The 16,698-nt window shown below is 40.2% G+C and overlaps 3 protein-coding genes across 3 annotated transcripts in view; 2 read left to right on the forward strand and 1 right to left on the reverse strand.

Annotated features, from left to right (window-relative positions):
* The window catches only part of camkvl (CaM kinase-like vesicle-associated, like), a 32,091-nt gene extending 30,507 nt beyond the window's left edge, over nt 1-1,584 (reverse strand). Inside the window, exon 1 of the mRNA XM_067528327.1 lies at nt 1,334-1,584. The gene's annotated coding sequence lies outside the window, so the exon portion shown is untranslated. The remainder of the gene's footprint in view (nt 1-1,333) is intronic.
* Nucleotides 1,585-11,301: 9,717 nt separating this feature from the next.
* LOC137139270 (follitropin subunit beta-like) lies at nt 11,302-12,119 on the forward strand. The gene is made up of 2 exons (XM_067526283.1): nt 11,302-11,421; nt 11,874-12,119. The coding sequence occupies exons 1-2, from the start codon at nt 11,302-11,304 to the stop codon at nt 12,117-12,119; spliced, it is 366 nt and encodes a 121-aa protein (XP_067382384.1).
* A 1,770-nt stretch (nt 12,120-13,889) lies between these two features.
* On the forward strand, nt 13,890-16,569 carry LOC137140259 (mitochondrial glutamate carrier 1-like). The gene is made up of 9 exons (XM_067528498.1): nt 13,890-14,015; nt 14,375-14,500; nt 14,847-14,902; nt 15,158-15,248; nt 15,341-15,459; nt 15,564-15,759; nt 15,870-16,027; nt 16,142-16,217; nt 16,345-16,569. Exons 1-9 carry the CDS (start codon nt 13,993-13,995, stop codon nt 16,502-16,504), a joined length of 1,005 nt encoding a protein of 334 aa, XP_067384599.1. The 5' UTR covers nt 13,890-13,992; the 3' UTR covers nt 16,505-16,569.
* The last annotated feature ends 129 nt before the right edge of the window (nt 16,570-16,698 follow it).

A 16,698-nucleotide genomic window follows, 5' to 3' on the forward strand; every position in this document is an offset into this window, starting at 1 on the left:
TGATGCAGTTGAAACCCTCATGTGACAGTACATATGGCGAAGATTACAGCACAGCAGACAGGTGTGAACTGCGAGACATGTAGCACCTGAAATGTCTGATAAAAGGTTCTTCGCATCCTGTTACATAAAATCAGAGCAAGCCTTTCCCCACCATCTAAGGGCTAAAAACAACCATGGTGGGAAATATAGTGTAGCTCTCACAAGTCTAATGAGATAAATATGTGAGCCACCATATTTTTTTCACTTTTTTTCTCGCCTGCCCTCTTTTTGTCATCCCCAGCCTGTTTTCCTCTGCCACTGCGCAGGCTTTCTTAGTTCAGCCACCTCTTTCAGTCTCTATCTGGGGTGTAGTAGTATAGTAGGCTCACATTTTCTCTGACATTTCCTCATCTCTCCTCTGCTTGCTCCAGCCCTTCAAAACAAGTTAATGAAGCCAGAAAGAGTTGGAGTTTTCGTTTTCATAGCAGAAACAATTGATGTTATATACCATTCGTTGTGGCCTTTATTAGTATTGATATGTTTGTCTAAAGTCAATCAAACTTTAGATGTAACCCTGTTGCTCTAAAGCCCTCCTCTAAACTTTAGTGGCTCATACTAAAGAGCAAACACTTCAGTTATTTCAAAGCTTTCAACATAGGCCTGCAGTCAATATGCTGACCTGGTATGGAATAAGTGGAGAGGATCGTGCTCCCGGAGTGTTTAATGAATAATTGACAAGTGAATAGCCTGACTGGGAAAGCTAAAGCTGGATGCAGCTTCTCAGAATTACGGGCAGTGATGGGAGAAGATATGAGCTGGAAAATGTAATGCCCCTCGCCTTCTCCATCAGCCAGTTACTCTGTTAGAACTTCTCAATGGCGCAAAATGACTACAAATTAGTCTGAACTGCAGCTTTAACAGTGGCCATCAAGCACGATACAACTGTTCTTTTATTGCATTGCCTTACGTAACATGTGGGATTTAGCTATGCAATGACGACAATGACAGAAAACAGCCAAGTTCAAAAAGTTCGTTAAAATGCTTAAGCTACAGAGCCCAGTATGTGCTCTTTGACCCCCACTCTCCCATTCAACAAGTCAGCTCCTACGTAGCCTGCAACTGATTACGTTGACTTTAACTTTGCTGGAATGAGATGTATCACTTCTTTGATCTCACTGTGCCAGCTGAAGATTTTTACCGTAGACGTTTTACGCACGGTGGCCGGCGAGCGCGCACCATCAGCAGCAGCACAACAGAAAACACGTCTTTTTACCCGTCATCTCTACCTGGGATTGCATCGAGATGCTAAAGCAAAAACGAATCCACCGCGATTCGAGTTCACAACGTGCCTTACCTTGAGTTATCGATGCTCTGAAGAAGTGAGGGTGCCTTTACATGCAGCTCCCTATCCAAAATGTAAACTCGGATCCCGCTTGGTCCCTTGACTCGTAAAAGGGCAAGTAAAATATCTCTAATCACGTTTACTTTGTTAATGTAAAAAGAGCGTCAGAGAGGTGAACTAACCGCAGCTCCTGCACTGGCACGACTGTCTGCTCTTCGGTGAGAATTAGTTTGCTTCTTTCTGACTGCCGCCCTCCCTCCCACTCACCCTCACTCACTCACTGTCTCCCACCCATGCGAAATAGATAATCTCTCTCTCTCTCTCTCTCCCCCTCTCCTCTCTCTGAGTGTATGTGTGTGTGCCTGGCAGGTGGGCATTTTTGAATAATGTCAGATCTCTAATGAAGACTGTTGGATGTATTCACCTCCCTCAAAACCCCGCATGGTTTTAGGGTTACACAAAACTGCCTGCCTGTGTGCCTGTCATTAGAGTTGCGGGCAGATTGGGAGTGGTCGGGATTAAACCATGGGATTATACCTCAACATTCATCGTTTCATCTCACACACACGCCGAAAGCACATTGGCGGACAATGACATCAGTCTTTGGCAGAAGCAGACAAACAGACAGATTCATGTGGGATGAAGAAAAAGAAAAAGAAGAGAAGAAGAACTGAGAAAACTAGGGAGATGATAGCTTTCACTTCTTAGAGTGATCCAAGTAAATCAAATTCTTTATGATAAATCAATGAGGGCTACTGACAGTGGCAGGAAGGGTCAGTGGTTGTGCAGACGGTGGGCAATGTGGCGGCATGCAACCCAGGGAGGGTGTGTGTGTGTTTCTGTGTAGTGACCACATAGACATGGCCAAATTGGTGCATGTGTGTCTGCATACTGACAGATGGCTACTGTAATGACGCAGGAACTAACTACTGGGTTTCTGTGTGTCTGTGAGGTTGTATGCCTGTGCACATGCTTTTTAGTGCGTTGTGATGGTGTGTTAAAGAGAGAGGGAGGAGGCTGAAGGGGGATGCTTTTGTATGTGTGCAGGAGAGCAAGGACAGTTTGATGCAGAGGTGACATATATCTCAGTTCTGTAGATCTTCTGCCAAAGCTGTAAAGCTCTGGCTCTCTCTCTGTCACACACAAAGTGTTGCGTTATCATTTTTTACTTTCTGTTAAAGTCTGTGGAAACAAGCTCTCACTTCCAGCAGCTGAAAAGAAATTCAAATAATGCTGTGTGTGTAGGTGTAGGTGTGCGTGTGTGTGATCACAAAGGTTTGCTTATTAAACTGTAACTTAGAATGTATTGCATATACTATGCATGGGAAGTGGACTACAACTTCAAAAACTGCTTAAGACTCACACTGTATATGTGGAGAAGGGCCACTGTAGCTTGGTAGATGTCCTTGAACCAGTGGTTCAGTGACTCGGGGGCACTCTGAGGACCTACTGGATACATGTAAAAAGGGTCCTTGTACAAGACACTGAACCCAGCTCCCGATGGGTCAGCAGAGCACCTTGCATGGCAGCTGCAGTCATCGGTATGTGAATGGGTGAATAAGAAGCAACACTGTACCTTGGATAAAAGCGCTATATTAGCAGACCCTTTACCATTTATGTGAGAAGGGCCCACCCAAAACTGTTTTCTTTTTTTGTAAGAGCTGATAAAGTTTGAAACCACCGGTTCAGTCTTTAAAAAAAAGATACAAAAATAAGCTTTCATCACAAAATCTTAATTTAAAGTATTGTAAAGTAAGCAATGCATGAAACTCTATAATAAGTGAGGTAAGTCAGGTAAAAAGTTCAAATATTTCCTCTGTGTTAATTGTACTGAAATAGAAGTATAGCGAATCAGAAAACTGAAATATTCAACTGTCCCTAAACCTGTGGAGAACTTGTTGACAGGGTTGATGACAACCAAAGTAGTCTGAAGGATCCGATATATCCAAGATAACATCAGTGCACGTTTCCTAAATGGAGACAACCATTATGTTTCATTATGATTCATCATCATTAGTCACTGTATTTGAAATGATAAGCACTGACCTTCACCTCCATGAGTGCATCAAAACTGAGCTAGAAAACACATTTGCTGTAAAGACCCTCCACTGCTGGACAAAGCCTGTTTTCTCCCACGATGGACAGAAGAGGTCAACTAAAAAAAAAAAGAAAAAAAAAAGAGAAGAGCACAGCTGTTGGTAGAATATGTAAAATACAGTGTAGCTTTGAGGACTCAGAGCAAATATTTCTGTGCCTTTTGGAGCCGGCAGGCTTCAAGGCCGGCAGCCATCTAGAAGGAGTGCTCAGAGCTCTGGCTCTCCTTCACTCACTTTACATTCTGCTTCCCCTTTCTGTCTCTCTCTCGCCTCACACTGTTTTATCTCTGTTCTTTGCTTTTTCTGCTGTCCCTTTCTGCCACGCTTGGCCTTAGCTCAGTGAATGCATGTGTGCTTGCACATGTGTGTGTGTTTAGATCTATAACAGCTATTATAAACTTCAGAAGCTTGAATAGAGGTCCAAAAATAATTGATGTATTTTAATAATTACCATCCTGACTCTTGTGTGCATGCATCATTATGAGCTTTTCTGGCACCCACTCAGTTGTCTTAACTCTCTGATTTAAATGCTTGTAATTGTTGTGCATACATGCAATAAGGGTTTGGTACATGAATTTACATGCAGATTTTCTCCCCACAGCCTTAATTTAGAATTAAATCCCTTAACAGCCTGCAATCTAGCTTTCCAGCATATATTTCTAATTTGGCATCAAGTAATATAATGCTATTAGGGCTGTGACCATGTACTGCCTGCACTCTCTTGTTGCTTAAACATGTACAAGAATGCATGCACAAACACACGCACACAGATGCCCTCACTCCCCATGTGTTTTACTGGGTTGTCTCCCACTTCCTTTTGTCGGAAGCGTACCCTCCCTTTCTCCCTCTGCCATCCTCCTCGGCCCCCGTTCTTTCATCTCGCCTGCCTTCTTCTCCCTCGTTCTATCACTCATCAGCATCCCTCACTGGGTCACTCTCTCCTCTACTTCTTATTCCCCTCTGTTATTGTTTCTTCATCCTTTTCTGACCATTGTTTCTCAGTCCATCTCTTAATACAGCTCTCTTGTACTTTTTATACACGTTTCATAGCCCTCCACTGGCCCTCCTTGTCAGGCTGCAGGCCAGTGTGGGTCAGAGACAGGTTGTAATTACTTCACTCCTCCTCTGACAGCTATAGTGAAGGAAGGAAGAAAAAGAACTAAAGAAAACAAGGCTGAAAACTAACAATGTATAAAGAGATTGATTATTATTCTTATAATAAGGGCTAAACTAATGCCTTGGTTCATTTCTAGTTTAAGAAATAAAAGACAAATGTTAATATGAATCGGTTGCTGATTTATTAGCTCTGTTATCATGTTCAAATTCATGGATCCAATTAAGTGTGCTGGATGTCACCAACCATCTGATCTCCTCCACTGACAAGGTAAATATCTGCACAGTCCAACATTAAAAGACACTAAACAGTAAAATCAAATGATTTCTACCACAAAGCTTAACGTAGTATAGGAGATTTGGCCTTAATTGGTGCAGCTATATTTGAGTTATAATGTAGGGCGGGCAATGCCTTCTTGCCCGCACTGGATTGGGATAAATTTGCGTACCTTTAAAAATCAATAGCAATCGGAAGAAACAAAATCGCTACGCATATTGGAATTAGCATGTAAAGAAAAACAAACACAAAGGAAAGAACCATGACTTTAGTGAACTGTGTTTCATTAGGTGCTTTCTTTAGATCAGGGTCACGTTGGTGTTTTGCAATTTTTTTCCCCTGATAGTCGCAGCTTAAATGGCAGGACAACTCATTAGTTAAAGGTTGTAACAGATAGGAGAAGGGATTGTTTGAAGATCTTCAGCAAGATGCATCAGTGAACCCGTTTGTTAATTGCAAAAACTAGTGAGGAAGAGACGGCTTTAGTGTTGACCATAGGCCAGCCTCCTTATGCAGTTCTTATCGTGAGTGATCGATGATGTTTCCTCAGCTGCCGGTGGGGTCACAACTTGATGAGATGGGAGTCACCAATTATACAGCTTCCAATAACTGTTTTTCAGTAATAGCCAACTTTCCTCAAATGCTGCAGGTGAGTCATCTAGCACTCACACACACTCATGATATATGTGTAAATGCTCACATTGTTGGTGTCCAGTATATGTTTTGTCTTATGTAAAAATCACCTTAAAACAAACTAACTAACTAAAACAAAGCCATTGTAGTTATTTTAAACTAAAGCACAATATAATTATATATATATATATATATATATATATATATATATATATATATATATATATATATATATATATATATATATATATATATATATATATATATATATATATATATATATATATATATAATTTTATAATTTAAATTACCAGTTGGGGACTAATAAAGTATCTATCTATCTATCATCTATAAGAATTCCTGGTTAAGCAAATACTAAAGTCAGCGTGTAGAGCATATATGAGATAAATGATAATTACATTTATTAGGATATTAAGTGTGAATGAGAAAAACTTCCTCCTGACATGGTTGATGATCCTCACACTCCTCAAGATGAGAAGGAAGTGAGGAAGGGAACCACTCTACTGTACATGTTACTGGTAAGCCCTCCTCCTCAACTAGGTTGATTTTTTTTTTAGCACTGTAAAATTGATTTTGAGGCCCTGTAGGGGCCTCATGGATCTGTGTGAGTGAAAGTAAGGGTGAAAAAAGACCAAAAAATTTAGGCAGAATGGAAGTTAGAATGGGGAAGATCACAATGAAGATTGTAGGAGGCGTGAAGGAGGAGTGGAAGTGGTCTCCAGATTCCTGAGGTTATTAATAAGAGTCTGGAGAATTAATAAGAGGACACTGATGATGATTTGGGTCAAACTATTTCCTCTTCCTCCTGAGGTATGCCATGGCCTCCCTCTCTCTCTCTCTCCCTTTCACTCTCTCTCTCACACACACACACACACACACACAGATGACCCCAGAAATGTACCTCTCTCTCTTAACTTGAATAGGATTTGTTTTCATTGAGCCATCCTGGTTTGATATATCCCCATAACACCTGCAGGTTTATAATCAGATCAGTGATTCAGGATATGTCACCTTACTTTGCCTCACTAGCAGGCGAAGTAAATGCATTACCAATTAATGTGGGAAGAAGCCAATAAAAGACAAAAAACAAATCAGAAATGGACTGTTATATTGGATCCTTGGAGATGCTTGATTTTTTAATTCCATTTGTTGGAAAGCTTGATGGTATCTCTGTCCACAATTTTTCCATGGCAACTTTTCCTTATTTGTTTCTTTGTCAAACTAGATGTGTGCCCACTTTTTCTTTGTGCTTGTCTCTTTATGTGAAGAGGACCTTGCCTTGGCCACTTATTATATGACCAAGGAGGCAGGATGTTCACTGCCGCCTACAGAGCTGTCTGTGTGTTTGTGTCCACAAAGCCATGCAGTTTAATGGCAATTAGGCTTGAATTCCTTCACATGAGAGGAAGACAAAGACCTCACCTGCAGGCAGAAGACTGCAGCTGTGATATGTTCACTTTACACCAATCCTGTGTTAATGGCACCTTCTTGGGTTCTGGAAGAGTTTTGCTGGTGGATTATACGATGCCGTTTAGAGCTACCTAAAAAAATTACCCTGATGAAATGAAGACATGACTTGACCCAGCAACCCCTCTTTGGAATTTAGAGGAAAATGGGAGATTGCGTTTGTCTGCCATCTAGCGGACAAATTAAGTCACATCAGGAGCAAAGGGGGAAAATAATTCTCGAACCACGTTTTTTTTATAATAACAGTAGCAAATATATGATTAAAGTTTCTGTTAGTGTGGAAGCTGGTCTTGTAAAAGCAGCTATTCTTTGTTTCTTTAAAAAAATGCCATTCTAAGTTTTAATTCTATTATTATTAATACTACTACTACTACTACTAATAATAATAATAGTAGTAGTAGTAGTAGTAGCAATATTAGTAGTGGCGGTGGTAGTGTTGGTAGTTTTATTTAAAACCTTTTTCCCTCATTTGCCAAATACTACTGGTCGTACATGTGTGAAAACGGCTGAAATTCCCAGCATGCCACGGATGCTCCTCTCACTGCTTGGAAAGGACTAATTGGAGTAAAAAGAGAGGAAAAAAACGATACATTGAAAAATGCCCACACTCTGGTTTTGTGTGACAGGTTTCACATCCTCAGTGTGAAAACGGTATTACAACATTATTTGCACCACTGCAAAAGTTGTAAATAAGTTTACGGCGTTATTAATATGCCGTGTCTTCACAGTAGTTATACGTGGGCGGAAGCTCATTGTAGAGGTCACGTGCTGAGTGCTCATCACTCCACCAATCACCTCGGGGAAGGTCTGAGACAGGAGCCAATAGTCACCCTCGCAGGGTGTCACCTGATTCAGGTGAGCGAGCGAACAGAAAATGTGGGTCCTGTGAGCAGCTACAGCAGGAGAGTTCTGGTGGCGCAGTCTCTGCTCCACCGACAGATGCGGCGCTCACTGGGTTGGAATCACTCGCGGCTGGCGAATGAGTGCGATGGATGAGGTGGAGCACAGCTCCAGAACCCAACTCAGACTACTCTCCTCCCACCTTTACCTCAGCACACTGACTTTTTACAAAACTTTCTATATTTAAATTTTACACTCATTAGCAATTACAATTATATAGATAGATGGATAGAGGAAACAACACTTCAAACAAGTGTTTTGAATCTTTTTATCTTTGACTTATGTTTTCACTGTACATGAACATGATGTACACATGGCTACACATGATTACAGAAATGCCTCTCACCTACTGTAGTGTACATTTGTTCTTTCATATAAATACCTCAACAGTTTTAAAACTTCTTTGCTGACCTGAGTGAATACACCAGGTGCATGTTGTACAGGGGTGATCATTGCTGGTAGTATAAATGGCTAAATGAGAAAAATTACGCAGAACCATTTATTGGTTATTCATTACAATCTATTAATTTTCTTCAATAATGTTTTTACATATAACCTAGTTAGGATGCAATTGCATCTACTTCACTGTGCTGTGTAGTGAAAATTAAGTCAAATGAAATCAAACTTCTAGTGATTTCACGAATGACTGTCTAAAAAAATGTCTTGTTGATGGTGTGCTGTGACCTTTTGACCCGGGGCCATGGACCCTATAAAAGAAAAGGGATTCATGTGTCTGTCTGACCCAGTTCCAGGGCCTTATCATATAGCGTTTAAAGTTACCCGTACAGCACCTCAAACATGACCTGCAGACATCGTGTTGATGAGAAGAAGAAGTGGGTTGAACAGAAGGGCAATCAAGTGACCTGTCCTCATGCAATGAACTCTGTGTCTATCAGTGTACGTAGCTGGGGACTGGAGTGGACCACAATATATTAAACCCAATAATATTCACTCCTGCATGAATTTCAGGAACCCATCGTTGAAAAGGAAAAGCTAAGCACATTTTCAAACTGCAGTCTCTACTAAATAAACTTTCCAAGTAAACACAAATGCTTTAAGTTCAAGGATTTTATAGGTATTATTTTGTAATTTTGCATTTCTTATTTGTTTTAACTTGTATACTCTTATAATTAGCTCCACACATTGTTATATTGTATTGATCTGATCTGTACTTTGGGTTGTGTACTTTAAATGGCATGCGCCACAGCCAGTTGGCTTGTCAGGACTATTCTTTGTTTTCTAGTCCCAGGACACAGTTATCACCTTGTAATCCAAACAAATGCAAAATAATTATTTTTTATATAAAAATAAACCAATAAATAAAAGTTTTTTTCTATGATTTGCCACCTGTTCACCAGCTCTGCTAAGTGTTATTTGGCAGTATTGAACTGGCACACTACAGATGCTTTGGGAGATACAGTAGTCCATATTTTCAAAATTGCTATCTTGCCTCATTAACCTCACACAAACAATAATAATCCACCTGTTTAAAAAAAGGCTGGATCTGTGTCAGATAGTTGGTGAACTGTCCACGACCCAGTTTGTTGTACTTATCTGATGGATATGTTACATAACTGTGACCCACCATGGTAAATGTAGAGCAAAAACAGAAAGACAGAAACAGGGGGTAGGTCAGAGACAAAAATAATAGCAACAATTCAAATTAATCAGGTCAGATGATGTGTATTAGTAGACTAATTAAACTGTCACTGTACTTAATGTCCACATATTTTAATATAGATTAACAAACCTTACTTAAAGAGCTCAATTTTATTGAAATCGAAAATTGCTGCAATCATAACAACAAATTATAGAAAAAAGTTGCCTCTTATTGGATTTCTCAGGTGATTTGAATAATCTCAATGTTTACAAACACCACGGATGTAAACAAAATTGCATCTGCAATTAGCAACTGGTTTAGTTTTAATTTATATATTAAGAAAATGTATATACCTAAGAAAATTGTTCAAAGTCATCAAAGATAATCTGTATTACTACCTCTACAAAATATCTACAACTACTATTCAGTTAGAACTAACACATTAAAAAGGCTTCATCGTTGTTCAAAAGGGATTCCACAAAGTATTATTGGTGATATACCATTAATTGTAGTAATAGAGGTGACAGCATGAAAACTACAATTAAAGTTATAAATATAATAAAAGTTCGAAAGTTACATTAATGTACAGTTGCCAAGTCTCTGGTCCCCATATCACTGCAAATAACTATAGATCCTTTTGCACTTGGTAAACATCCTTATTGACATATTGTGTGTAAATCTGAGGGCACTCTCTTTAGGAGCAGATGGGAAGAATAGGTGCATTAATGGCTTACATAAGGAGGGCACAACCTTTTCACTCAGATAGAACAGAAACATGTGAGTGCTGACCCAGCATCAGGCGGATAAGATCACTATGAATAATCACAATTACAAAAAAAAAAGACATTTAATTAGTAACAATTTTCCAGTAATGTAATGAATAAATGAATGATGGTATGTTAATATTTCTATCTATTTAATGATACATTTGGCACAAATGTCTTACAGTGAACATTTACACTAGTGGCTTCAAGATGACACATTTAAAGGGGGACTTACTTTCAAGGAAGTTTGTCATAAATGTGCAGAATCAACCACATGGAGCCGCTTTGACTGCAAACATGTTTATAGGTCGGGGCCAGAGCTGTTTGTTTGTTTATACAAATATTTTTTTAGCAGTATTCTCGACCTGTGCCGACATTATGTACCAGTTGTTTGATGGGCTCCTCTTCCAAAATTGCATGTCAAATGACTGAGTACATATTCTTCAGTATTACCAGGGAAAACTGTACATTCATCTACACACACACGCACACACACACACACACGCACACACACACACACACACACACACACACACACACACACACACACACACACACACACACACACACACACACACACACACACACACACACTAACCAGATGCACATAACGTCACAATCAGTGTGTTTTGAGACCATGTTTAAACATTCTAGACACCTGACATGTGATTTCTGGAATGAACTGGAAGCGGGTCTTGGCCTGGAATGAAGTCTGGCTGGGGCAGCCGGGGAGGATTAGGGTTTCCATAAAAGGGATGAACATGGTTGATTTTTCAGAAGTTCACCGGGAAGAGGAACAGAGGAGAGGTGGGGAACTGAGAAGACACAGCGAGAGGAATATGAAAATAGAAAAATTATCTTATTTAAACACAGCAGACACATTTATTGGATAATTCAAATATTGTCGTCTACATTCTAAGTATTCGCATTTAAATACATATTGTCATCATTAGAAATCTCTGTAAATTCATCTACAGAAAGGTTGTTTGTGTTTTATTGTTGCAATGACATGATGTCCTGGGTGCATCAAAATCAATTTCTTATTTGTTTGTACCTATACTTTCAGCATGACTTTGTTTGTGTTGAAATGCATGCTGCTGTGTGCAACGATGGGTGGAACAGTGTGTGCCTGTATGCTGAAGAATTATACCTTATGGATTGAGAGGCAAGACTGCGCCCAGTGCGTGGCTATCAACACTACCATCTGCAGCGGCTACTGTTACACACAGGTGACATCTGCTACAAACTCTCACACTTTTCATGGGAATGCTTCGTCTTTTCATGTGATGCAAAAACAGAGCATGCTTAAGTGCTGCGTTGATGCATATTGTAGGAAGTCATGAGACAACGAGGACAAGGTTTATCAAGGCAAAGATTTATTTTGACTTAGAATCTTAAGTCTTCTAAAGCACTTGTTTTGCTCAGTTGTAGGCTCAATATGTGGATCACAATGAAAATCAAACCTGAGAGCTTTTGTTGGATCTAGAAAGAAGGTGAATAAGCATTACTTTATCATTATGCTGTACAGTTAAGTGGAGTCGGTGTACTCCGGAGTAATAACTACTCAACTGTAAGCCGTCTTTGGATAAAAATGAAACTCATGTAAAAATTGACAAAAAGTCATATTGTCTTGTTCAACCAATGCAAAGCCTCTAACAACCCTATTGTCCCCGTGTTCCAGGACACTAATTTGATGGGACGGTTTGGGAGGACATTTCTGATCCAGCGTAGCTGTGTGCCCCTCTCCCTGGTGTACCAAACCACTTGTGTTCCTGGCTGCCCTGAAGATGTTAACCCCCAGCTGTTTTACCCTGCGGCCCGCCGATGCAGCTGTAGGCGCTGTGACGCACGCACACACCACTGCGTTCGCACCCGCATAATCTCCTATGACCGGTGCTCTGTGATACTTGGAAATGTGAAGAACTAGAAGCAGCTTCTGCCTGTCAGCAGTCAATATGCTAATGCACACACATGGCAATGATACAGCTGTTAACCTGGTGGCCCATCGGTGTTTCTGCTTGTTGGTGTTACTGTAATGTGATCAACACATGGAATTAAACAAGTCCAAAATACATGCATTTCTATTGTGAGTATAGTCTAATTTCTGCCCCAACTGATATTCTCAGCTTGGAAGGAGAATAATCTTGTTCATGGATTTATCAAGATTTATTTAGAATTTTACACATATTGTACTGTCTCAGCTAATACACGTGTAAGTATAATGGTTGTGTTCAATGAATGTTCAAAGTTGTGGTGACTTAGTTAATGAGTTATTGGGTTTGGAACTTCAATATTCATAGAATTAAAAAGTTGAATTGGACGTGCCAAAATACCAAAAACAAGTAGAGAAAAAGAGAGAGAGAGAAGGACTCACAGATAAAAGGTCTGACACCACAGTCACACCAGGTAAAAAAATAGCACAACATAAATATAAACTGTTAAACACAAACTATACATTCCTGTCATATTAAAACCAATTTATATTTTATAAAATATGTGGATGAAACTGGTTGCCTCTTTAGAGCCAATCACAAACCTCTTTCCAAAATGTGCATACATTTAAAAAAGACTTATATTGGACAACATAAAAAACAAACAAACAAAAACGTTGCATCATGCTCACCTGGGTTGACCCATTTCTTGAGTTCGTCCATCCCACCTTACAAAGAAACTCCTTTCATTGGAAATGAAGTCTGAAAGCTTACTAAGTGCTTCAGGGGAAGGCATCTTTTCCCCTTGTCAGTTAAGTCTATACAGTGTGTAATTCCTCAAACTTTCCGTCAACAGCGCTGAAGCTTTGACATTGTTTCAACGTGTGTAGTGCATGTAGTGTTACTGTTAGCTGGAAAACTACACTCACATCAAGCTTGTTGCTTATTTGGGTCAGTGCAGCCGAATGTTTCAACGATGCAGCCAGTTGAAGAGCTGTGCCATTCTGCAAGATTTGTCTTATCATGAGATGACACCTAACTCTGCGGGACCCTATGCTGTTACCTAAAAAACACCCCATCCACATTATTTTAAATAATGCCATCGATTTCCAATATGGGCAGCAGAATGGCCTCCAGTACAAAGATGAGATTTTTTCCCCCTATGACTGATCCACCCCATGTTACAGAAATCACCAGATGTCTGTTTACCACGGACCACAGGTTCAGTGGTTCGATCCCTTGTCCTGGCTATATGTCGAAGTGTCAAAAAGAAGAAAACAGAAGCTAAAGATTAAACCTGAAGAGGGAAAGTATATGGTTGTTACTTCTGACGGGAGCATTGAGGTTTTTTCTTGACTGTCATCAATGTTTGCAGTACGGTAAATAATAGTATTTGTTTTTGACAGTTCTTGTGAGTTTGATAGCACTGAATATGCAAAAATAAATAAATATGTTTATAAATGAGGGAACAAAAACAGACACGATGCTGCAGCACGAGATAAATGGTGAGTTATGGATTTTTATGTTTTTCATCCACTCTATGACTGTGTAGGTTTACTCATATTGACTCTTGAGCTCCTATAGTTTCCCCTGGAACAAATTCCCTCCTGCAGTAGGCCAGACAGATACATTGTGGTTTGATTTTAGTAAGATGAATACTGAACCTGGCACCAGTTTCTTGGCTGGTAGTTCAGTGGGTGGAGAGTAATGGTGAACTTTATCCTAGCAACTGCTGGACTTGCCTCTATATATATAACCCGTTCTACTCTTGCCTTGCTCAGTGAGTCTCAGGGACTCTCAGCCTCCTGTCCTTCTGCGGCCTCCTCCATTGTGTTGACCAACATTTGCAACCAACAACAACTAAGAAACATGGCCCACCAGCAGCAGATTAGGTAAGAATCTGAAAAATCCTTCACTATGACCTATAGCATTATGCATGATTGTTTAACTTTATTAATTTTATGTAGTGCCACATTACAGGTTGCCATAATGTTTCTCTAGACCTAAAATTATTTTTAAGCAACCAGATTCCCATAGGAACCCACTTAATGCCCACTTCTTTTGTAAAGCTACTTCTCACATACACTATACAAAGTACCTTAGCTTGCAGATAATTGACAATGCTTTAGTTTAGTTTCAGCGAATTCTTTCACCTCACCTGTCAGTGACCCACCTTAATCCACCTATAAAAATGCGGTGAGAATAGGAAAAATTTTTATTCACATTTCTTGTTTTACTCGTCCCTTCACAGCCTTCCAGCCAAACTGATCAATGGAGGGATTGCAGGCATGGTAGGAGTCACCTGTGTGTTTCCAATCGACCTGGCCAAGACCCGCTTGCAGAACCAGCGCAGTGGACAGCAACTCTACAAGAACATGTAAAACGCTCACAAAAGAAACACTGCTGATGTCCTGCCAACTTAACTGTCACAAACTGCTCCTCCTTTAGTTTTGATATGCATATTTCTCTGAACATAACAACTAGAGAAAGAGAGAGAGAGAGAGAGAGAGGGAGAGAGAGAGAGAAAAGGACTCAGACTTTGAGAAACTGAGCTCAGCAAATGATATTAGGGACATTACTAACATTTTCAACGTCTATATTCTCAGTATTTCATTTTTTCTGAATACATTTTGTTTTGTGACACCATAAAAAAATGACAAACCAGAATATACAGTAATGTTACAACCTCCACTCAATAACTAAATTTATTCTTGTTTCTTCAGGATAGATTGCCTAATAAAGACTGTTAAATCTGAAGGCTACTTTGGCATGTACAGAGGTGAGACTAGTTCTGTCTATTGCTATTTTCCATATGTCACTTTGAATAAGATATATATATGATATATATGATGGGTTCTTGGCTTACTCACTAGTGATGTCTAGTGTTTGGTGAGTGGAGTTAATTTAATTTGCAGACATTTTAGAATCTGTAATAAAAAGTTTATTTCATTTCTCTCTGTTATGCACAGTTTGCTACCTATGTATTTTGTTTGATTAGAATTACATGTGTCATTAGTAAAGCTTGGTCTTGCAGGTGCTGCTGTAAATCTCACTCTGGTAACACCCGAGAAGGCCATCAAACTAGCGGCTAATGACTTTTTCCGTCACCAGTTGAGCAAAGATGGGTGAGTAGTAGCTCTGAAAAAATGGACTTGTGTGCTGGTGTGTAATTCCTGGACTTTAATCCTAGTTTCTAACTTTGTATCTGCACCTTTAGTGGCCGTTTGACAGTGTTCAAGGAGATGTTGGCAGGATGCTGTGCAGGAATGTGCCAAGTCATTGTTACTACACCCATGGAGATGCTCAAGATCCAACTGCAGGATGCTGGCAGGCTAGGTAACTGGACACCAGCCGACTAAATTACCAGCCCCAGATTATGCATTGGGCAGTTATGTATATGGTTTAGTAAAAAAAAACGGTATGCACTCTGTAATCGCCAGCGGCCCAGCAGAGGGTGATGCCTAGTGTGGTCACAAGTCTGAAGATGGGAGGGACGAGTGCGGTGCTGAGCCGTTCTTACAACACCAGCCCTGGGCCTCAAGTCGTGCGAGTGTCTGCCACGCAGATTACCAGAGAGCTGCTGAGGACCAAAGGAGTCACGGGACTTTACAGAGGACTCGGAGCCACGTTGCTGAGGTGAAATGGAATTTAATAATTGCTTAGCTGGTATTGACATCGTTGGTCAGCGGCATCTTACATGTATGTGCTTGTTTTTTGTTTGTTTGGTGTTGTTTTTGCCTTTTTAGGGACATCCCATTCTCTGTTGTGTACTTCCCTCTTTTTGCACATCTACACCAGCTTGGCCAACGTTCACCTGAAGACCCATCGGTGCCCTTCTATTGGTCCTTCATGTCTGGCTGCTTGGCTGGATCCATTGCTGCAGTGGCTGTCAGCCCTTGTGACGGTGATTAACTGTCTTTACAGATAACCAATGGATATTTAGGGAATTTGACATTTTAAGTTGTTTTAGAGATTTAATCCACCAATACCTAAAATAAGTTTAATATTTCTTGTGCAGTGGTCAAGACGCGGCTACAGTCACTCAAAAAAGGAGCTAACGAGGAAACGTACAATGGAGTGGTTGACTGTGCCAGGTATTTTAATCTTAAATACAGGAGTGTAAATGACTAGGACCAGCAAACACTGCACCTCTACCTCGCCTGGGCATGATTGACGTGACGTACTCTAAATCCTAACTCCACACTCTCTTTTTCATTACAGACAAATCCTGAGAAAAGAGGGTCCAGGAGCTTTCCTCAAGGGGGCCAGTTGCCGGGCCCTGGTTATTGCTCCACTCTTTGGCATTGCTCAGGTTGTGTACTTTGTAGGAGTCGGCGAGTTCCTCCTGGGTTACACTCCCCATAACATCTACTCTGCATAAATAAGCTCTTTCATAGTCTTTCTGCCACCTCATTAAATTACAGACTGGTATAGCCATGGACCTAGTTTTCTGTTGCTGTGTACCTTCTTTTTTGTTGGAGGTTATCAGAGTAAAACACCAAAAAGACGAGATGTACTATTATATTTCAAAATGGTTTCAGGCAATGCTTTTAGCATTGTTTAAGAGGCTGTGCT

Source organism: Channa argus, chromosome 13, assembly GCF_033026475.1.
Source record: "Channa argus isolate prfri chromosome 13, Channa argus male v1.0, whole genome shotgun sequence".
Lineage (NCBI taxonomy): Eukaryota > Metazoa > Chordata > Actinopteri > Anabantiformes > Channidae > Channa > Channa argus.

Coding starts and splice junctions, on each gene's coding strand:
- LOC137140259 (XM_067528498.1), top strand. CDS start 13,993: ATGGCCCACCAGCAGCAGATTAG. Junction 15,460..15,563: donor GCAGGATGCTGGCAGGCTAG/GTAACTGGACAC, acceptor TGTAATCGCCAG/CGGCCCAGCAGAGGGTGATG. Junction 15,760..15,869: donor CTCGGAGCCACGTTGCTGAG/GTGAAATGGAAT, acceptor TTGCCTTTTTAG/GGACATCCCATTCTCTGTTG.
- LOC137139270 (XM_067526283.1), top strand. CDS start 11,302: ATGGGTGGAACAGTGTGTGCCTGTATGCTGAAGAATTATACCTTATGG. Junction 11,422..11,873: donor GCGGCTACTGTTACACACAG/GTGACATCTGCT, acceptor CCCGTGTTCCAG/GACACTAATTTGATGGGACG.